The sequence below is a fragment of the Neolamprologus multifasciatus genome, chromosome 18 (genome assembly GCF_963576455.1).
Source record: "Neolamprologus multifasciatus chromosome 18, fNeoMul1.2, whole genome shotgun sequence".
NCBI classification, from domain to species: domain Eukaryota; kingdom Metazoa; phylum Chordata; class Actinopteri; order Cichliformes; family Cichlidae; genus Neolamprologus; species Neolamprologus multifasciatus.
In genome coordinates, this window is record NC_140456.1 from 19,798,210 (window position 1) to 19,815,457 (window position 17,248).

At 40.3% G+C, this 17,248-nt stretch overlaps 1 protein-coding gene across 4 annotated transcripts in view; it reads left to right on the plus strand.

Moving 5' to 3' along the window:
- The window catches only part of tnr (tenascin R (restrictin, janusin)), a 217,558-nt gene that overhangs the window by 175,522 nt on the left and 24,788 nt on the right, over positions 1–17,248 (plus strand). For all 4 annotated transcript variants that reach the window (XM_085141727.1, XM_085141728.1, XM_085141730.1 and 1 more), the window contains 4 exons: positions 2,141–2,260; positions 2,651–2,794; positions 9,928–10,047; positions 11,593–11,736. In XM_085141727.1, coding sequence (XP_084997853.1) covers positions 2,141–2,260; positions 2,651–2,794; positions 9,928–10,047; positions 11,593–11,736 — 528 coding nt within the window. The remainder of the gene's footprint in view (positions 1–2,140; positions 2,261–2,650; positions 2,795–9,927; positions 10,048–11,592; positions 11,737–17,248) is intronic.

A 17,248-nucleotide genomic window follows, 5' to 3' on the forward strand; every position in this document is an offset into this window, starting at 1 on the left:
TATGAGGTAGCGTGTAAAAGGAAAGAGAAAGAAAATTAGTTTAAGAAATGGAAATACAAAGTGATTTTAAATTAAATATGTATTTGCAGAAATGCTTTTTTTAGGCTTTCATTTGCGCAGCACCACAGCAGAATGACTTTTGTAATTAGAAACTGCCTTGGAGGCTTTTTTCTTCTTTTAATTTTTCTCCTTTTTTTCTGGTCAAATGTAGATGTAGAGATGCAGTGCCAAAAATAAAGGTTTTGCTCCTCTGTGCTATCAGATGGTTGAGGTTTGCACAGTTAAAGCTAACCTCAAAAACCCAGATGTAACGTTAGATTATATTTGAGAAAAAAACAAGTGGCTAACAAGTGTCAGCCTAATGGAGTGAAGGCCATGCAGTAGCAGAAAGGAGCAGTCTGCTTGTTTTGTTTTTCCTGTGTATTCACCCATTTAAGTATATTCTTGTCTTCTTTTTTTTTTTACATCTTAATTACAGTTTCTCTATCACTTCTCTCCATGTCTTATTAACCTATTTTACCTTCAGCGATGCCACCGCGACCCCTCGTTAATTAGTACAGTGTTTCTGTATAATTTTTCTGCAGACTTTCTAAATTACAGTTTAATTGGAAAGAGATTATGAAAAGAAGCTCTCCATCTCCCATTTGATTGCGACTGTGCTATTTACATCTCAGAGAGAAGAGAGATAAATGAATGAGAAGAGGGTCAGTATTATAACCTGCCGGAGAGTTTGACAATGAGCTGGAAGAAAGAGGATCGCTCTCTTTCTTTGTAGCGAGGGGGACAAAAGGAAGAGGATGAGACAAAAAAATAATGGAGGGCTGGAGACAAATAGAGAAAATAGGAGAGCCAGCAGTAAACAATAGAGATGTTAACTTAGCATTGGTGGCAGAAACACCTGCACATGCCGGTTTCAAACACCACCTTGGCAGCTTGGAGCCTTCGCTTTCTCGCTTTACATTCACGCACACTCAAGAGGCAGATTTTCAGGGGGTGAGATCGGATGGGACGGGACAGATGTACACTATTTCTTGCACCTGTCTTTACGCTGTGATCATTTTAGCGGCCTGCTGTGATCTCACGTGTTTGAACGTGAGCATTGATGGGGGGCTGCTTGTTGCCTTGAATCACTTGCTACACTTGGACTGTGCTGCATTAAGATTTAACCACAGTTTTACTTTACGGTCCAGCTCCGCTTTTGCTGACATAATGCAAAAGTGACTAGCTGTATATCTCTGCCTGCCCCCCCCCCCCCCCCCCCCCCCCCCCCCACAGGAACCTTTATAAGAGAATACATTTTTACAGCCATTATTCTTTGGTTCTACATTTGCCAAAGCAAACGTAATTAGTAAAACATGCACGACTTGAATAAATGCAGCTGTATTTCATGCGAGCAGACTTTAAATTAGTCCTCTTCCAAGAATTTGAAATTTCCTGCTTTCTGCGTGGGAATAATAGCCATAATTCTTCTCAAATCAGGGAAGAGAGAGTGTAGCAGTCGTCTACAAGTGCTCTTACCCATCGCCCACAACAGGAGATGGAAGCGATCTCTTAATCTTGATCTGTGTTTTTTTTTTGTTCCATTCTCGTACATTCTTATTTTTTTTTCTTCACTGTCTAAATATCTTTCTTTTTTTCCCCCTAGGATCTGTCAGGGCTTTAATTGTTTGCTCAAATTGTCTTCACCGTAACCTTTTCCGTGGCAGCTCAGTGGTCTGAGGAGACATATAAAACAGAATTTTGGCAGGGGAGGGGTCTCCTCTGTGTAAACCCTGCTCAGCCTCAACATTAACGGTTGTGTTTTTTTAGCTTGATGCTGCTCAGTTTCTCCTCGCTAATCTCTTGATGGTGTTTTGTTCGTAATAAAAATGTGCATTAAAAATTCACACAGTCTCGCAGACCCAAGGACAGCTCTGTTTATATGTAAATTTAATGAAGAGGACATTAAATGTAGACAAAACAAGGGTTACTGAACTACTCGGGCCTTCAAGGGCAGTCTTTCTTATAGATTTTCATGAAAATGACTGAATTAGCTTTGTAACCTTCACATAACATGCTCCTATTATATGCTGGGGCTCATCCTTTTTTTTTATACCATTTGAACCGCATGACAGTGTTTTCTTTCTCATCACCCTTTTAGGCATGGACCCACCAAAAGAGATGATGGTGTCGGAAGTAACCGAGGACGCCGTTACAATCTCTTGGATCAAACCGCTGGCTCCGTTTGAATACTATAAGCTGTCCTACCAGTCGGCCAGAGGTAGCGTGCACATAACTGCAAACCGTGATGTTATTCTTAAGTGCATTTGAATAACATGCTATTTATTATATTAGCATACACAGAGCACACTGCTGTTCCTTGTTACAGTTAAATGAGCATGGCATTTGCTGTAGGAGGCTCCCTCTGATGTAAGATACATTTTGTAGCAGAGCGCCGTGCCACACACCTAATTAATTATAACATTTTATCAGTGAAAGGTAATTGAAATTTTAATTAAAATTCCATATTTATTAAGTATTTTCCCTGTGATGCAAAAAAAAAGAGAAAAGAACAGCAGCTGGCTACGCTGCATACCCTGTACGTGAAGAAGGAGATCAGTGTGACAGTTCTGGTGTTCAGGTGCTGGCCTCTCTTTCGTGTCCCCTGCAGGTCGAGTAGACAGCGTGATGATTGACAGCGATGTTACAAACTACACCCTGTCCAGTCTGTTTCCTGCCACAGAATATGAGATCAGTCTCAAAGCTGTCAGCGGGAGTCAGGAGAGCAATGTTGTCAGCACTTCCGTCTTCACAGGTAGGAGCTAACCACAGAACCATTAGGTCCATATTGTTGTGGGGGCCCTTCGAGACCGGGTTTACTCATGCAGGAAGAACGTTGAGGAGACTCCGATGTCTTACACAGAAACAGTTAGTGCAGGAAACTCAGCCAAGGAGAACAGAGTGCGGTAGCTCAGGTGGACACATGTAAAGGTATTCAAGTGTGCTGAGCTGTTCTCCACATAGTGCCCTCTCTTTATAGAAAACCTTATTGCATTGCGTGTTTGTTCTAGGTCTTAAATAGCTGCAAGGTATTTCTTAGACACCTAAAAAAATGAGCTGCTGTCTACTATAGTTCTGCTATAATGTCTCAAGTAAGGCAGCACTATGAATGACTGGTAAGTGAGCAACCCCACCTCAGAGTGACACTACCTAAATTTCCCTCTGCAGTAAAATAAACGAATAAAAAGCTTCTACAGTTTTGCAATAGTGAAAGACATACCTAACCATCAATTGTTATTCATATACACAATTGTTTTTCTCTTGTCAGCTTTTATGCATGTACTGTAGTTAGGTGCCTGTGCAAAGGATGATGTTACTAACCTTTAATGTTCTGGTAAGCCCATTGTTTCTCCAGCTAGCAGCAGCGTCCATCGCCAGGCAGATACCCATACAGTCTTTATCCCATCTCCTATGAAGATATGTTGGCTAACAGCAAACACACTGAGTATAGTGAGTTAAGTATAAAAGCAAAGCAAACTGAGAAGAAATGGATTGAAACAGGGTTAAATTAAAGGTAGGCAACTAATGACCATGTAGTCAATTGATCAACACCAGAGTTATCATAGTTTTGTATTTTCTAATTATTATTATTTTCTCTTTTTTAATTGAGACTTTTCTTCTTAACTTCAGACAGTTTCCAGAGTGGATTTTATAATTTCAGTTTAGTTTTTATTGTTTGATTAAATTATTATTGTCTAGAGGGCATAATGGATTTTTATTATAATAAACCTTTCGAATCTTTAGTATTCAATTAACTATAATATTCTGATCTAGACATTGTTGTCCTTAATTAATATTAAGAGAAACAATCACAGCTGCGTTTCTGAAATCGAATTGTTTACTTTTTTTCTCCTAAAAAAAGGAAACAGTAAATTAAAAAATGAGTCAATCAAAGTCAGATAATCTTTAAAATAGTTTACGTTAAATTTTCTGAACATCTCCTCACAGGTTAGTGGTATTTTGTTCTCCTCTGAGGTTGTAAAATCACAGTGCTGACAGTTCTCGAATAAAATAAGTCTTGCTGTGAGAGGGCAGCAGAAGGACAAATGTTTGCCATGTAAAATAAATGAAGAGTTCCTCCCCTGCTAGACTTTTGGGTCAATTGCTCTGTCCACAGCTATAACAGCTGTGTTAAAAACGAGCAGCAGGCTAAAATGCACACACAAGTATGCACACAATCCAAGGGTGAAGCTCATGTTGTAGACGGTGCAGTCTCTGCCGCTGCAACAGATGAAAGCGTCCACTCCGTGACCCAGTAATTGGTAACCTGCTCCCAGCTCCATCTCACTGTCTTCTATCTCTCTGGCTGCTCTCCTGCCTCCTCTCTCTTTATCCTCGCTTCAGTCTTTTAGCACTGTGATGTCTCTCTCTGTCTCGCCCATTCTGCCTCGATTTCCTCCTCTCCTCCTCCCTCCGTCTTCTCTGCCCTTCCTCCCTCCTTTGTTGTGTCTTCAGAATTTAATGAAATCAAAGGTCTTGCATTTTCATGCTTTTAAAATTAGCACCAAATCATAAGTTAGGTGAAAATAAAACCTCGCCGTTGCACACACGTGTGACAATGAGATACCATTCTTCTCTGAAGAATTCCGCTAACCTGAGATTAAAACACCCTCCCAGTGCTGTATTCAAAATGCTCGGTGTACGTGCGAGAGAGGGGAAAGCGAAAGCCGAGGAGAGCGCAGAATTGGAGCGGGAACAGGCGAGTAGAAGGTGTGTTTGCATACCAATGAGACCCGATTCACCTGGAGCGGCAAGGTTCAAGAATCCAGTAAGAAAAAAGAAGCTGAAAGAGACCCTTTCCCTTGTTTTCTCTTTCTCCCCCCTGCCTCGCTTCCTGCCTCCTCCTGTTCTTTATTATCAGCGCCTTCTTCCAACAATCCCAGCGTGGGTACAATGAGCAGAGTCGGTGGGGCTGTAATAGCCTGAAAAGAACATAACTACAAAGTCAAGCTTGTTAGAAATGGTAAACAACATTTTCCTCACATCCAAGAATGCTCAACCAGGGACACTTTTACACTGCTTTCAACAACAATACATAAACAAGGGATTTGAAAGCGTAATCCAACACTGCCTGGCCAAGTATGTAATAACTTGGGTAACGCTGCAATTTCGACTTACTTCACATCCGTAATCAATTACTGTGCGAAGGGCTGAGAAAGCGGGGAACCATATTTCATTTTGCAAGCACAGCAGGTACTGCTAATCTAAGATGAATTTGGCGGGGGTGACACTAAATGGACTGTGTGAAGGCCTGTTTAAGGGCTAATGACGGTGCTCATTAGCAAAGTGTCAGGACCCCCAGTAAAGTATTACTCTTCCCAAAACTGAAGTTTGTGGAAAGACCATTAACATCCTCCCTGCCAGCTGCGTTAAGAGAAAACAGAGGAGGGGAATGCACTTGCATTTTTAATTGAAACGTGCTTAAAATAGTCCACACAATACCAAATAACACTTAATGAACATCAGAGATGACACATAAATTAACAGAAAAACAAAAGGCATAATGCCAGGCATGCAGAGGAAATGGTAAATACAAAAATGGAAAAAATTTGACTAAAAAGTGTAATGAAAATAAAGGAAAGGAGAAGAAAAAATAGGTTTTTATTCTTTTTTTTTTCATCACAAGTGGATTAGGATCACCAAAAAAAGAAATGGCACAGAAATAGTTAACAGTCGGTAACTAGCTAACTGACTGTTACATGTTTGTTTGCTAAGAAACAGTTCTCGAGTAGGGATTGCAATAATGTGCAGCTCTACAAAACAGAGAACTCACTTTATCAGCAGGGCAGTTACTGCTATGCTAATGTTATGATAATTATTATTTTCTGTGAATTTACATAATGATCCTTATCTTAAAGACTCCTTTAGGTTCAGCTACTAAGTGCCACAAAACCAGTAATTAATCTTTACTTAATGATTGGGCATAATGACTGGTCTCACATTTTAAATGACTGTGTGAGTGAGCATTTTACCTACACTTGAAACACACTCAACATCCAACATCATCAGTCAGCCGGTATCCCTGCGGCTCTAAAACGCCAAAGATTATATGCAGCAAAAACACTGTTTATGTGTCTAAATATTTGTGCGCCTCATGAGTATTAATGCGACACCACGCGCACGCATATACACGTTCAGCGTAGCTCTGAGGTTAATGTGTAGAGCATGCTGCTTTCTTTTGCTTTAACACAATAATGAGAGGGTGTGCAGAGATTTACTGGAGAGTAACATCGCCCTTTGTGTCTTACTGGCTTTAATGGCCACAGTCGCAATACAACGCAGGCTGACCTCGTGACCAAGCGGCACAGCTGGAGTGTTTCTGAAATGTCCTACGTTGTGAATTACACACTAATAATGAGCTGAGAGCATATTTTCTGCATGTAACAGCAAGCCGAGCGCCCTAAATAAAACGTATAACGTCGACTTAGAACATCAAACCTCAATCATCTCCTTACCAGGACTGCTGCAGGTCTATCAGATATTGCTGTGTTTGTGTTGTTCCTACAGCGCCACAATTAAGATCTGAAAAATATGGTAATAAGAGAAGAAGAAATGGTTTCTAGCAACTGGTTTGCTTTGTGAAACTCTATATTTTTCACCCTAAATCATAGTAGTTTTGTTGCCTAAATCTAACCAAACAGTGGAAAAGAAATAAGCAGGTAAAAAGTAAAAAATATTGGGAGAAAAATAAGTCTAAAAATAATATGTTGCCTTTCTTATCTCTTAGATGAAAGCTTTATCCTTGAGCCATTCAGCTACATCAGTATGGTCCCTCCTGAGAATATTTGGCATTGATATCAACTGTCTGCTTATCCAGATATCATGGATGCAAAGAAAGTTCTGAAAAAATAGCCACTTTTCCCAAGGCTAAGTCAGAAGATGAGCTAATAAATCATCGTAGTACGACACATACTGTACATAATAAATAAAAAGTCGTGATCAAATCATTTTCTGCAATCATATAATGGCCTGCATTTATATTCCCACTGGGCCTTGACTTCCAGATCTGAGTGAAAGTATATAGATAGCCTGAGCCTGTAATTCACCCATGCAATCAGTAGATGCAGTATGATGATTGAATTATCGCAGCTCTTGATGAAGGAGGATGACCTGTTTATTTTTTTCTATTTTGGCCATCTCTACTCTATCTCCATTGCCAATCTAATTGACTTGGCAAGGCTCCATTAAATTCACTTAAACCTTTTTGCAATTAAAGTAATGATTTTAATCAGGTTCGTCCATCTATCGCAGTGATAAGAAAGAGCACAATTCTTTTTTTTTTTATTATTCTGATGAGGGCAGGGCAACATTAATTACCTCATCTGGGCAGAGATTGGGATCACTTGCAGTGTTCTGTGTTCTCCTGCCATGCTCTCCGCTGTGCCAAAATAACATGCCTGAGGAGAAATTGGGGTTGAAGCACTGAGGTTAAAGGTATAATTAAATTCAAACTCAATTTTGGCATGTCCAGCAGTCTGAGAACAAAATTAGGGAGAGGGTGTGAAACAGGAGGCCTAAGAGAATATGAAACTTTTGCATCACGGTGAAGTCACCATTAATCAGCATTCTTGCAAAGTTTTCTTGTCTTTGCAATTCATATGAATATATATCTCGTTGTTGTCAGTCTAATTAATAATTTATGTGTGTCTCCAATTGAATTTCACACAGTGTTCAAAATAAAAAGCTCTCTGCATATGAAGGGAAATATGATACAGCTTGTTAATTTGTGAACAATTCAGTGATAAGTTATTTTCCATTAAAAGCGGTGATTGACAGAGTCAATTTTCTTTTTTCTTTTATTTGCTCTGAGCTTTCTGGGTGAGAAATCCAGTGACAGCCAGCAGCTAAGAGATACATGAAGCTATATGAAGAACTTTGTTATGTGATACAAAAAGTAGTGTAGCAGTCTCCTGGTTTAGCTATGCACAGTAATATAAAAAAGATCCTTAATTTCTCACATTTTACACGGAAATCGGGAGTTTGTGGAAACATATTAGCCAAGCTTTTTTTTCCACTTCTTTAAATAGACTTCAGGAATAGTTCTCCAGGCTTCTTGAAGGACATTGAAAACTCCTCTTTGAACATTGGCTGCCTTGGCTTAACTCAGACGTTCCCAAAGTGTGGGGCCCGCCCCCTAGGGGGGGCGCAGAGCCATTGCAGGGGGGGCGCGGCATGAAAAGGGAAAAAAAAACAACAACGCTTGGACACTGCTAGCACGGGCGCCCACACAAAGGCAAAGCAGGAGATGAAGCATAGCTGAATATGTTTCCAAACTAACTTCATTCTAAGCCAAAGACTAGAAAATATGGTGAAGCAAATCTTCCCTTTGGTTTCACCTGCACAAGTGCCGAGGTAGGTCTCCTTGCAGGATTGGTTTTCCCTTCGTTGGGAGCAGCGCTGGGCTGTTTAAATCATGGACAAACAGTATCCCACATTCTTGATTTGTAGTTCACAAACACTTGTTGTAAGGACTAACTACTCCTGACATTTTGGAGATGTTAGCTCTTTATACAGTAAAGTTACAGTGGGATACAAATAACATCAGGCTGATCCTGCCACAATTTGTTCCCCAGTTCAAATCACGGACAAACAGCGTCCAACAGTTGTTTATGTTTTTGAACCCATTTTGCAGAGGGATTTTTTGAAAAATGTATTGATAGCAATGTTGAATATTATTACACAGAAAAAAACAACTACATGTAAAATAATTACACCGTGACGCCTCTGCCTTTGTAAATGGAGGGACAGTAACTGCGTGTATATGTAAGCCTGTAAAACCTGCAGATAGTCAGATTAACAGTATTTCGTCTCTACCTGCCATTCTGCAATTCATCTCATGTAAGCAATAACGTGCACACAGCGTGACATGAAAAAAGGCACATACCTTTGACATTGCATGACGAACTCTGTATTCCTCGTCCAGTAAACGCAAAAAAGGAGTTTTAAAAAAATCTCCATTCTCGGTGATTCGAAACCCCGTTTACGTGTGGACGAAACAGCTGCGTTTTCAAAAATACCCGTGTAGGTGTGGATGTAGCGTAAAAGAGTTAGTAGATTATTTTATTACTACCTGTCATTTATTGCAGATTACTTATATTTGCTTAATTGTTTACTAAATGTTTGAGGTGTGAAATAAACCGCAATGGAGCAAAATATGGGTGTGTGTGGTTGGAGGATGTGTTCGTGCGTGTGCGCGAGGGGGGGCGCGAACATTTTTCTTGTAAAACAAGGGGGGGCCCAGCAAAAAAAGTTTGGGAACCACTGGCTTAACTGAAGACTCATTTGAAGTGTAGATGAAGCAGCTGAAGGACTAGATACATCTCTCAAGTCCAGGGTCAGATTTTTGCTGGATTTCTTTCGTATTTCTTGAGGACATGACTTTCAAATACTGCTGATTGGCTGTAGATCTTTTTGGGTGGCATGTCACTTCTTTTGTCATCCTCTTGACCATTTCTGATTTTTTTGGAACAAATTATGTATTTTTACAACAGGTTTCTAGACACAAAAAGGCCAATTTAAAATTTTAAAAGGGTTCTTTGCTAAGTTCTCTGTTATGTGTTATGCTCTCTGTTTCTTTCGCCTCTTGACTTGGGTGCCTATTTTTTCCTCAAATGATTTATAGGTCACTGTTAAGCAAGTTGGCAAAAAATTGTATAGATTTGCACACGTTACAAACAAACAAGATCATTTTGACAATGTATAGCAAACATGTTGTATTTGTCTGCAATGAGCGGACCGCTGTCATTCTTGGTTGTGATCCACAGCTGTCAATTTATCTGTGTAGCACTGACACAGTATCTCATAAATGATGGGGAAGACGTTCAAAGAGCCTGATATTATCTTTTGTTTAACTGTTGTGTTCATTCTTGTCTTGTATTGCAAACATAGCGATGGATATGCCGTCGGAGTTGACGGCCCTCAACATCACCCCTCAAGGAGCCCTGCTGAGGTGGAATCCACCCGTGTCCAATGTTGACAACTACGTGGTGACTCTCACACACAACCAGGGTGAGTGTGCATTCATTTGCTTGATTTGATGTTGGAAAGTCAGTGAAAGGACACCAGTTAGATAACATCATCAACAACCATTAAACTGTAGCACGACACTGTGACTACTTCACATTAAAACACATGAAAACATTAGCTTATACTTCCTTATGTTGACAAAATTACTGTAGTGCCCATCTACACACACAGAGTCACACACACATACACACATATGTATATATAGTAGTACTGTAGTAGTGGCAGCATACAGTGCAATGAGAGTCATCGGTTGCATGTGAAGATGTGACAGGTACCATCACAGTTTTCCCATTAAGAAGTGAGATCAGTGCGATGAGTCCTTTGAGGCAATATAGATCCATTTATCTTGCTTTCAGAACAGTTCATTATGCTTGGTTAAACTGCTTTGCCTTGGCAAAAACAATGCAGTTACTAGGCGGCATGCATTTCTGATGCAGCCCATGTCTTCAGCATCTGACAGCCATATCCAGACACGTAAAAGATAGCCATATTGCTTGGCCCCTCAGAGCCAGCCTATAATTTGCTCCCTGAACCAAGTGGATGACTGCCAAGCAGCAGTAGGTACAGATATGGCTTAAAGACACTTGACATGCACACAACTAGAGCGCTGATATGTGTAGGTATAAAAGGTTTCCAAGAAATTGGATATTGTTTTACTAATAGGTCAATACAACACTCAACCAGTGTTATCTCATGCTGTTGTTATTTTTATAAACTGGCTGGGGAAAATGTAATGGGAAGCATCTTTCTCATTTGCACATGACCCCACGCAGTATGCCACGCCTGGAGTTATCCAGAGAAATTTGTATTACTCAGCTGTCAGAGTCTGAGTGTAAATTACACCCTAACTGACTGGATTGCAGCCAGATCATCACAGATACGGAGACAGCATCTATATGGTGGACACATATTTGGAAACCAGCCCCAGCCAGGGTTTAGAGAAGTGCAGTGTAAGTTGTGGACAAATTCCCTTGAGTGTTAATGTACTAAACCAGGGTCAATAGTTAAATATTTCATCGTGCATTGTCCTGCATGACAAAATAGTTTTTTATTGATGGAAACACCCACATAAAATAAAATCCAAGCCATCGTGGTATCAGAGATTAATGGTATCACATGGACTACGAATAATATATACCTGTCTACTGTAATGTTTTAGATTAATTAAAATGCATCAGTGCTCTTGTGATGTTTCTGTATATAAAAGGATGAAGGAGAGACTAAAAAAGTTTCAAAATATCCAGAACTGCATCTATAAGATGCTTCAGAACATCTTGTAGATGGCCTTTCATCATTGCCACCTTAATTTAATACTCCACAACCAAAAATACTGCCTGTGAGCCTCTGAATGTGGCATTGTTTTTGTATTATTTGATGAGAGTTCTAAACCACTGAATGGATACTTGTATACTTTGATGCTTCCTGTGTTGGGAAACATTTTCAGAGATACACACTGCAATCTTTTTAGGATGGTTTAAATGTAGTAAACATCCATGTGTTTTCTGTGTTCTATTTTTCATTTTCTAGTAACGGCTGATACTTTCCTCGTGGAAGGCAACAAGCAGGAACTGCAGCTGTCCAACCTCAAGCCAAGCACCACCTACTCTGTAGCCCTCTACGCCACCAAAGGACCGCTTACAAGTGGCACCGTCATCACCAACCTCCAAACCCGTATGTATCCGTTTGATTCAGCTCGTACAGCATGCTGACTCAGCAGCTAGCACTGCCGTCTGCAGGGCATTCTTCCAGGCCCGAGTTTAGCCTACTGGGTCTGTGTGGGTGTCCTGCGGACATACAGTTTTATTTATAGCAAAAACGATCGTTATGTTAATTGTTAATTTTTCTGATACTTTTTTAATGACCAAGGGCAGCTGCTGCACTACCCTTGAAAAGTTGCAAAGGATCATTCACCCCTCAAAGGGGATTAATAGAATTCAAAATAATCAGCAGTACTATTTCTTACAAAAAATATATATAATTAATTATAATTAACAGAGAAAACTGCCAGTGCATATCAATTTAATAAGTGAGCAAAATGGCAAAAACAAAATACTCATGCCACTGTTTTTTCCTATTAATTGGTAACTAGATGGCAATAAGGTGGGTCTTATATAATTCAGGCCTGTCACAGACTGACACCTTAATGATACAAGAAGCAGTTATGTTATGTTATGTTGAACCCATAAAGGATAAAGAATACAGTGTCAGTTGGTTTAATTTCTGCCTGCATTAATAGTTACACAGTAATGTGATTACTATTATTGGCACCTGCTGTATGAAACTATAGGAAAATATGACAATCAATATCAAGTTAAAAAAAAAAAAAATATATATATATATATATAGTAAGAAAAAAACTACAACTGCATAACGAATGTTCCCTGAGGGATAGAGACAAGGTATACCACATCAGTATGTGCATTGGATCCTTGCAAGACCTGAAAAATTAACTTCAACATGCCTGTCAAGGCCAATGAGAGTGTTGCTGGCACAAGAGGCTTCGCTCTCCCTAAGGGGTATTAAAGATGCTGCACAGTCTCATCTCCTCAATCTACACTGCACTTCACAGGCTCCTTAGGCAGTAAGGAGCTGACTTGTGTTATATCTAGTTTCCTTCCCTCATTGGTTATATGCATAACACCCAGTCCCCTTTCAGTTGCAACACATTACCATGGGGGATCACAACCAGTGATACCCAGGCAGATAGATTAGGATGACTTGGCCCTAAATCAGCAGCTGTAGTGACTTGTGTGAGTAAAGGAGGTGAACACATCCACAAGGGCCAAATTGTTTCTGTATCTGTTCTCCGTGCACCGCATTATTTCTCTGGAAGGAGCTGAAATCCATTCAGTGGTTTAGAACTCTCAGTTTATGAGGCGCCTTTAGGGATAGCAGCTTATAGCACCATATTTAAATAGGCTGACAGAGAGAAAGAGAGAGCGGGGCAAAGGGCAGTTTATCCTAACACTGAATATATGTGAATATGGGGGTATTGTCACGGTCTACATCGTGGTGCAGAAATAAAAATTGCAGTGGGTTTGAGGCTGTAAAAATGCCTCAGCTCTAACGGAGTAATATACTACCTTTCCTCGTCCTGCCAAACAAAATTCACATATTTGTTTTTGCACAGCCCTGCCCTGCATGTTCATGTTGAAAGGAACTTTGTCTCTCCAAAAGAAGCAGGCAGTCCACACTGCCTGACCACACTGGGATAACCATGCATTATTAATTACAGAGTCCAACTTCAACTCTGGAAAGAAACTTTCTAACTGGGAGGAAGATGGTATTTCTCTTGGTTTGAACCTCAGAGATTGTAAATCTATTATCAGCAGGACTGCGTGAGTGCTCGCTGGATGAGCCAATTCTCCCAAATCAATAGCTCAGAGGTAGTTCAGGGGCCAGAAGCCCTCTGTCATGATGGGTGCCGACGATGCCTTGAGCCACAAGCAAGACTCCGAATGAGAGAGCACAATATTTGTATGCCGTTATCCAGTACACAAAAGGACTGCTTCGATGAAATTAGGACTTGCAATGAAAATGAGGTTCTTTCAAATCTAACCAGCTCCTTGTGCACGGTGACTCCAACCCCCTGACATGTAGTTAGCATTCTGAACTGAAAGTATTTATTTAACATGGTTATCTCATGGCTCAGAGGGCTCTTTCAAAATAATGAAATAGTAGCTGTGGGTCTTTGGAGTGGGAACTATTAGAACCTTTTCTCCAGCAGAGTTTAGATTTCTTCCCTCACCTCAGGAGCAAAAGTTGATTGCGCTGTTGACATGGTAATGCCAGGTGCCTGTTCAGTTGAAGTATCCTTGGACTATAGATCCTGCCATGCACTGTGCGGTGCACACATGGAACAAAGGTGCCCTCTCAGAAAGTCTGTTGAGCATTGCCTTTTGTGGACAAGAACTGTCACTGTTGGATAGCGAGGACCATTAACAAGAAGAAGAGAAAGAACCCAAAGCTTTGAATTGAACCTCCCTATTGCCCTGGTTAGCAGAGGGTCCAGCCTTGAACCCCACAGCATCCAAAGAATTCACTGCTGCCTGATGCCAGACACTCAAGGACCCAGTCCTCCCGTGTCAGTGTGTTGGCTGTTTTGGTGGCTCAAGGGTGTAACATTAGCACCATAATATTAGAAAGGTGGCTTTAACCTTTTAACTGAAACCAAGCAGAGCCTTTTGCTTGATGAACTTAAGATGTAAAACCAATGCTTACTATCTAAAAGAAAAACAACAATAAAAACTGGACTGTTTTGAACTGGTCAGCAGTGAGTCCTGATGTTAATGGCACTAAAACCAGAGACATAAAATCTGCCAATGAAGAAAGGAATTCTGTAGACATTTAAGAGCTCGAACACAGTGGAAGGTAAGAGGGGGAGAAACTACCAGCTGACAGGTGCAAGAAGTCATCAGTGTTGTTTATACAGCTCACTGCATGCTTGCCTTTTAGGGCTCCAAGATCACTGCTGTTGGATGAAGGCAATGCTGGCTGGCAAACTCACCTGTGTATCAAAGTCACACTAGCTGCAGAAGCTCAATGGGTGAACAAGCAACACAAAAACAATATTGAAAAGAGGGAATTCTGTCTTTTTACAGCCCTCGTGATATGTTTACCCTAAAATCTGCTCCTTTGTATCAGGATTATAACATTAAACTTTATCTGCACCATCTGCTGCTTTGATATCCCATCCACCCACCCCCATTCATTGCAAACACAAATCTGCTCCAACTTGAGAAATATGATTTAACAATAAGTAGCTGTAATGTTTAAATAATTCAATATTTACTGCAGTATGTTTTTCTTGCCTTATTCATATTCTGCGCACTAAATCCTGACAAATAACCAAAGTTATTGACTTACTTATGCGGATGTTACCATGAAGCTACCTATTTCTTACAATGGTATTACCCACTTTGTACCACTCTTGTAAAGGGCTACCAAATCTATCATGACAGGTTTTTTGCATGCATGCATCAAAGTTTGGAACAAAAAGACTAACAGCAAGAATTTCAAGCATACTTAATATTGTGATGGATTGTTTCACAGTGCCTGTCAGGTGTATGTACACCTTTATTACATAATTTCCTCAGGGATTAATAATGTATTCTGATACTGATTTAAATAGCTTTGATTCTTTTTCAAACCTGCTGCAGAGAGTCTGTATTCTGCCTGACAGTTAGACGTGGTGAAACAGTCATTATGTGATGAGGATTAAACTCATCCCTGCTCCATCTCCACCTGTCCCCCACAGTAAATTCACGTTTGTCGCCTGCTCCACTGAAAGGAAAGTTAGGGGTGAAGGAATTGTTCTAGTTTAGCTGAGTTGCAGCTCTGTAAACTTAGATTTTTCTTCCAGGGGAAAAAAAAAATTAAAAAAATAGTCAGCAGAGGAGTTCACATCCCCTATGGGATATGAGCACCAGAGATGCCTGTCCTGCACTGCAGCAGATACGAACTACTGGAAATGGAAACAAGCTCTGACAATGTATGAGAGCAAGGCTCCAGACACTTCAAAACATATATGTGGGCTCAGGAAAATTAGGTGTGCCTGCATCCATGTCAATGCAGCGTATGCATATAGTAACTCATACATAAACAAATGTTCTTGGCAGTTTAAGGTGCTTCTAATTTTGAAACAGAAGCTCTGCTTGTGCATCACGTACCTCTGCTTCTCGAGAAAACAAAACAAGAAGGGTGGAAACGCACGCTCCTGCCCCGGTTAGAATCCCTTATATAATAGAAGCTGGGAAATTGCTGTGATCCAGGCAACGCCACGGAGTGAGCGAAGAGGACAAGGATTTTGTTTTGTTTTGAATGTCTTGTCTTATTGGATTAAGAAAACGGTCGGGTGCTTCCCTTTGTTGGTGTCCTTCTCTGAGTGGAACAGACTAAATGTATTCTCGCTGTGCCAATTTGGAGGAAATATTCACAGGTGGGGAAGACAGAAAAGAGGAAAAGACATTTGCAGAGGACTCGGTGTATTCATTCAGAAATGTATTTGATCCATTCTGTCCTACATTAAAAGAGCATAAAGCCACAGAAATTAGCAAAGCTGAATTCTGTTAAATTTGTAGATGAGAAAATAGGTTTCTTCCTTCTCTTTTCTACTGTATTTCTGTTCTGTCCACTTATATATCCACTGCTTTTTCTCTTGAGTTTTGCCCGAATTCACAAAGGGAATAAAATCAATTTGAGTTTTTGACAGTGTCGGCCCCCCAGTGCACACGTACTGTATACAGTAGGCTCTCTTCATACAGCTGTGTGCTGTGTGGCCCTGTGAGCTCTCAAACGCACAACAATTAAGTCTTCTGCCTTCCAGGACTGATGATGACATGTCTCAGCAGGGGGAGCCTCAGTCAACCTCAGCTTCAAAGAGCTCTTCCAGTGTTGTTAATTAAACTTCCTAATTGAAACCTTAAAGCGCGGTTCTGTTCCTCTCTCACAGCTTGCATTCTCGCGCTGTTGCACTCCAGCCGAAAATGTCAAGTTGCGAATGAGCTGGGAGAAAAGATGAGACCCTTGATTGTTTTGGTCAGCTACTCCGGCTTTGGATCTATTGCTGTGCCACCCTGCCTACTCCCGTTATCTTTTTTTCAGCTTTTTTCTTTTGTTTTGAATACTTTGTTCTTGTGTCTGTCTACTTGATCACAGGGTTGAGAATTACTGCTCTGTGTATTTTTTATGCAGTAAGCCTGTGAGTAGGTTTTGTCTAGAGCACAAATACTGCTGACTAAAATGTTTTACACAGAAAGATCATACTGTTAAATTTGTAAAGGTACTCTCACGTTGCACTCATAGATATATAGATTAGCGTGGAATTAAATAAGTTAACAGGTTCTTTTAAACTAAGAATGAATCCATAAAGGTTCAAATAGAAGGTGCAGTTCCTGTCTAACTGATACAAACACATATACATGTCCAAAAGGTCAGTAAAAGTTCTAGATGTCAGGTTTTCACTTTTCTTCTATGCCTGCTGAGCACAGCACAGACAGAAGTGTGGGAAAAGAGATGAAGCTCATCCACAGTTAATATTTATTTAATCATTTTTTTTTTTTTTTCGGGTGGTAGCACAGTACTTTTTGGATTCCCCAAGCCTGTTAACCACAGATGAAAGTTTTTTGTTGTCAGAAGAGGCAGTTTTGGCTCCCCACAGGCAGATATTTAAGCTAAAAGGCTA